Source organism: Phaseolus vulgaris, chromosome 3 (genome assembly GCF_051622355.1).
Source record: "Phaseolus vulgaris cultivar YP4 chromosome 3, ASM5162235v1, whole genome shotgun sequence".
NCBI lineage: Eukaryota > Viridiplantae > Streptophyta > Magnoliopsida > Fabales > Fabaceae > Phaseolus > Phaseolus vulgaris.
The window spans coordinates 38,803,584-38,809,555 of NC_143500.1; the positions used below are offsets into that span (position 1 = coordinate 38,803,584).

At 35.2% G+C, this 5,972-nt stretch overlaps 1 protein-coding gene across 1 annotated transcript; it reads right to left on the reverse strand.

Annotated features, from left to right (window-relative positions):
• Positions 1-1,319: 1,319 nt before the first annotated feature.
• ALDH11A3 (aldehyde dehydrogenase 11A3) lies at positions 1,320-5,972 on the reverse strand. Its single transcript, XM_068608124.1, has 9 exons — positions 5,352-5,972; positions 4,789-4,982; positions 4,562-4,690; positions 3,489-3,608; positions 3,121-3,257; positions 2,867-3,022; positions 2,138-2,516; positions 1,918-2,034; positions 1,320-1,748 (listed from the first exon to the last, which is right to left on the reverse strand). Exons 1-9 carry the CDS (start codon positions 5,497-5,499, stop codon positions 1,635-1,637), a joined length of 1,494 nt encoding a protein of 497 aa, XP_068464225.1. The 5' UTR covers positions 5,500-5,972; the 3' UTR covers positions 1,320-1,634.

Sequence of the window (5,972 nt, forward strand, 5' to 3'; positions counted from 1 at the left end):
GATCACATACAACTTGTTTTAAAAAGAAAAAAAATCCAAAATTATGCTATGAACTTAAAAAATGAGTCTAGTCTTTAAAATCTCAAATAAGTTTCTTCATTATCTTCCAATTTTAAATTTTGTAATTTGAAAAAAAAATCTATAGCCAAATATTATCATAATAAACTTTTTAAAAGGAAAGTAGTGAATGATTGAGTTTCATGACAATAATGAAAAATCAAACTCTATTATCATGACAATATCTTATAGTCTTTTGATCACAAAAATCGCTAATAATGCATGATTGTTTAATTAAGATGTTCTGACTTTAAGTATGTTGAGATAGTATTATTAGGGTCAATCACTCCGTTTCAAGGTATTGTCCGCTTTTAAGTTTGAAACTCCATCACAATTTTGTTCTTAAAAGAATGTGTATATAAATTGTTTTTTATTTTGACTCCTAAAACTAATGGGTACCGAAACATAAGTAATTTGCTTAATTTGAAGTGATATTAGTAAACAATTGTGAGATGAACTTAGTCGCAATAATATAACTTAATGAATTTTTTTTTTTATGAATGAGGTGATTTAGGTGAGATTATGAAATTTATAGAAACAATAATTTACATGAATTTCATATAAAGTGCAAATACTTACGTCTAACTAATAGATATAATAGAATAAAATCATACCATTTTTTCCCTGGTGGAATTTTGTATTTATTCTCAAAAAGGCATATACTTTATGTGTGTGACATAATATGAATTGAAAGGAGCAATGGTCATTATTAGGTGATGTCAACAAATCCAAATCCCTTCATAATGTATAAATCTCTTACATAACTTCAAATTTCAATAGAATCAAATCCCACCATTCTACTTTTGTACATGATGAGAAGCAAATAAACCTAGTTAATTATTCTTAAGTGAGACAATAGAAACTTGAAAAAACATAGAATGTTGATATGTTAGACTAGACATGAATAAATCTTTATTAAAGCTTAGCTTGGCAATGGAAAAAAGATGTAGGTATATGTCCTTCTCCTGTACCAATCACATCCCCAAATCCCTTCCTATCATAGGACTCTCTTTACAACTCAATCTCCACTCACTAACCTAACTTTATTATGTTAAGGAAATCCCTAAGACCATTTGGGAAACTTTTGATACTCATTGCCATTTGTTTCTACTGTTTTTTATCCATTCAAAGGGTGCTTCTTTCCATATATATTAATGCTTTTAATCACACTTTGTTTTCTTATCTTCAATTATTTATATGTGTGTATTATATAACATTGCTATTATTATTTTAATCAGATCAATAGAATAAAAGACACCAGGTTTTTAAATGCAGAGTTTTTTCTCCTGAATTCAATGATTTAACATTCAACTTAACTGGAACAGAGTTGCATTCCTTACATAAGGAGAAGGTAGAAGACAATAATTGAGATTGGTATGATGCTAAAGATGAGTATGAGAAGCAGTCACATGAAGTGGCTACGTGACCCTTCAATCAAACTCGTTATTCATCTCTATGATTCACAGCTGCAACAGAGAACCAAATGCTAAACTCACACAGTTTCTACGTTCACCATGACTTATGAGACTCACTATAAATTGATTTTCTGCCACGCAAAATGAATAGCTATAATAGGACTAGCCCATGGTGTAGGAAGGGCTGGGTAAGTTGATCACAGTGGTTTTAACCTTGGTCATCATGTTTATGCTGTTGGTAATACCTTGAGATCCAATGCCACTGTCCTTTATTCCCTGTCAGACAGTATTTGTTGTTAATAATAGCTGTCACATTAGGATAAACAAATTCATATAATTTCAATGTAACTAAAATATATTGAATTTTAGTTGGTCTCATTTTTCTAAGTTTTGGAAATAGCAATTGTGAATTAGCAGAATTCGGTTGGTTTTAGACAGGGTTCACCTGAAAGGGAAAATGGTCTGGCCCACGAGCTGGGGCAGAATTTATCTGAACTGTTCCCGTTTCCATTGCATCACTGATCATTATTGCTTTGTTTACATCCTTTGTGAAGACACATCCCTGCACAAGTTCAATTTGTTGATACAAGTTACGTCTATCATGAGAAAACATTGTTGTATAAAGGGCAAGTGATGTGCAAGTTTGAGGGCAATAATTTGCTTACCTGAAGTCCAAAGTTGCTAGCATTACAATGATGTATTCCTTCTTCAACTGAACTGATCCTAATTACTGGCAAAACTGGTCCAAATGGCTCTTCCCATGCAATCCTCATGTCTGGCCTCACATTGTCCAGTAGCAAAGGCCAAATGAGATTGCCTTCTCTTTTGTACTCCTGGCAGAATGTTGCTCCTTTCTCCTTAGCATCCAAGACCAGGCCTTCAATGTAATTGGATGATGATTCTGACACAACTGGAGTGATATCACAGTTATCCTCTGGTGGTCCAACAGTTAGTTTTGCCACCTTAGCGTTCACTTTCTCAACCAAAGCATCAGCAACAGACTCCATTACCAGGACAACCTTAACAGCAGTGCACCTCTGACCACTTTTTTTGAAAGAAAAAAATATGAAATTATAATTCAAGTAAAATTCCTTAAGAATGTGACTTTTTTGTTGTTGAATTATATCTGACATATACCATAAAGAAAAGCACATGATGCTGAAATTCTAACCATTTAGCATTCATCTCATGTGGTAGAATACAATGATATTAGAAGCAATACCTCACAAACTCTATATTTTTCACCGAAAGATGGAAAACAAGGATGCATCATGCATGCAAATGTGTGGAGGAGGATGTCTGTTTGTCTATATTAATATTAGAACGCAGTTTTACCAAATCAGTCCGTAGAAGGAACCCTTGTTCCAGAAGTACTAATTTAGTTATGGCATTACCTGTATGAGAAGCCTCCCTTTATAATGTTTGCTGCAACTAAATCAAGGTCAGCATCCTCAAGTACAATGCAGGCATCTTTTCCTCCCAACTCCATTTGCAGAGGAATCATGCCTGCCTTCTTTGAAATGCTAATGCCAGTATCTCCACCAGTGAAGCTGACAAGCAACATAGACACAAGTCAGTGGAGGAAAAATTACTAGCGCATGGAAATTGAGAATTTGCACAGCGTCATCAAAAGGGAGCAAATTGTCACCTTATACAGTTCACTCCTGGATGCATTGTTAGGAAGTCACCAATTTCTGAGCCTTTGCCAGTGACACAGTTGATTAGGCCTTTGGGAAAACCAGCCAAGTGGAAGCAGTGAACCATGTGCAGAGCAGAAACGGCACCCTTAAATGGATCATTAAACAAAAATTAGAAGGAGTAATAAAGGAAAGAAGGGAATAAACTAAGGACATAAAGATCCTGGAATGTAACGATTGTTGTTGTGGTCTGTTTAACTGCTGCAAGACACTTGACACTGGACATAGCACTTTTGTGACATGAGCTAGTTGTTACTGTGAGAGTGTGGATCTAACGTGTTGTACCTCTGAAGAGTTTCACAATGAAGGATATAATTACCTGAGTTGGAGGCTTGAGCACAATGGAGTTTCCAGCAATCAGTGCAGGAGCAATTTTGGAGACAGCAAGATTGACAGGGTAGTTAAAAGGTGGAATGGCTAAAATCACTCCAAGTGGAATCTGAAAATCAAATAAAACTTTCTTAGATCGCATGAAAACCAAATCTAGAAAACATGAAGACACTTGGCTACTCGCCCCATCACAGTCATTTAATTTGCTAGTCATTAGATTTACTAACATAATGGATTCTGATGCAGATATTACACAACAATATGAACTCAGGGTTTTGACATTGTGTCTGTTTGTAAGTGAGTTAGTAAAATATTTTATTACATTGATTTTCCAGATGTAGCTGAGTGTGTCCAGGAATTACAGAAGAACTTTTCCATAATAAAATATTTCTGGAATGACTATGGTCTATGGTGTCCAATGTCCTGTGAGCAAGTTCTGCTTTATTTGTGTTATCTAAGTTGACCTCCCTTGATGTTTGCACTACTTATACTTAAACCTTTCTTAATTGATTTAATTTTTTTCTTACACGTGGAAATCTTGAAAGAAATCATGAACAAGAACTCGATTCCTCCAGTACATTTTAAAAGATAAAATGTATTTCTCCTTGACCTGATTATTCTGTCCTTTCTCCACCAAAAAATGCTATACACGAGTATAGGAAAGCATTCCTTCTTTTTTTGATATTACTGTGTATTGCTTCAATAAATGTTATACAGATCAAGAGTTGTATAACATTCTTTTAGATGTCAAAGTATATTTTTGCTACCCATGAAGAATGGGTGCTTGAGAAAAACAAAGAGAAAAAAAGTTTCTTTGAAACTAGTTATTAAAATAATAATAGTGTCAAAATATAATGATTCTTTTGCTTATAATGTCCCTACTCCATCACACCCTTTAAATGTGAGAATTCTTTAATCTATTCTCTTTGATATTTCACCCTGAACAAAATCTTTTATGTTAAAATGTAAGCTTCATGACGAAAAAGTATGACAAGCCAGTAATAAGTGAATTTTAACCTGTGAATGTTAAAATTTAAGTTTTAAGGAAATGTTGAGATAAACCTTGGAAGTGAGGCAATATTTGGTCCTTTCATTTCCAGGAAAGCTATCCGACACCAAGAACTTTCCTTCTCCCAAGATCCTCACCCCTTCTTCAGCACAGTAAGAAATCAGATCACCAGATCTTACAACCTTCAAGGAAAAACAAAACCATTTATCTCCATCCTTCAAAGTAACAGTCCAGAACAATAATTTAACTTGTTTCACATAACCCGTGACACAATATGCACCTCTGTAACAGCATCTTTGGCTGGCTTTGCTATTTCTTTCACCAGGCACTCTGCAATTGGAGCCTTGTGCTCTTTAAGGATAGCAGCTGCCTTGTGAAGAAGTTCAGCCCGCTTCCATAGTGGGGTCTTTGCCCATGATTTTTGTGCAGATTTTGCCAAGTCCATGACCTTATTAACCTCCTCTTGTGAGCAAGCTGCATGAGCATCATTTTAGAGCTTATCAGACACACTTATCTTCACTTATTGTAAGAATAAACAAAAGAAGAACCTTGCTTTCAAGATTTAGTTTGGTTACACAACACAAGAACTTGAGCTCTAAAATTAACAACTTTAGTCACAGAAATTGCTTTCTCCCCACTCATTCTGGAGTCACAAAAATTTTAGTAAAAATTACATATTAATTGTTTCACTACTGACTTTAACTGATATGTAGAATTATAATTCTCAAGCTTCAAGCAACATCAACACGAAAGTGACTAAAATAAAGGGCTTCATATCCGAGAAGAAGGGAAATTATAGTGATGTGATAAGTGCTAACATGTCAGATATTTTAGGAAATTTACCTTGAACTTTGTATTGAGTCTTTCTGGTAGTGGGGTTGACGATGGCAACAGTTTTCCCAGAAGAACATTTCTTCCACTCCCCATCAGCATAGTACTTGTACACTTCTCCATCCAAAATCTCTGCAAAGAGTCCAGTTCCGGCAGCCATGTTAGAAAAGATGCAGGTGAAATGCAAAAGTCCTAACCAAGAGAAGTTTTTATAACGGCGAGATGAAGAGGAAGTAGAGATTTGAAGGTTAGGAGGAGTGTCTGGTGTAGTATGGTTGGTCTGGTTTTTTTTTTTCTGGTGATGATTTGGTGTTGTGTGACAACATGCGTCCTATATGTAAGGAGAAGGAGAGCCACGCATGGTTTTGTCGTACATGTCCTGTGAAGTGGGAGAAACAAGAATTGGTTTGGTGTATGGTTCTGAGTTTGCCAAGTGTGGTTTGATTATCTTAATCACCTTGTCCTCTCTATCTTTAAACTTTTCATAATTTAGTCGTAATTAGCATCTCATCATCGCTTGTGGCAAGTATTCAAACTTAGGTACCTCCTTTTTTCTTGGAGGAAGAGAGAGATATGTAACATCAAAATTGTGAGGTGGGTATGTCAGTAAGAAAGTGCTACTGCAGCAGAAAC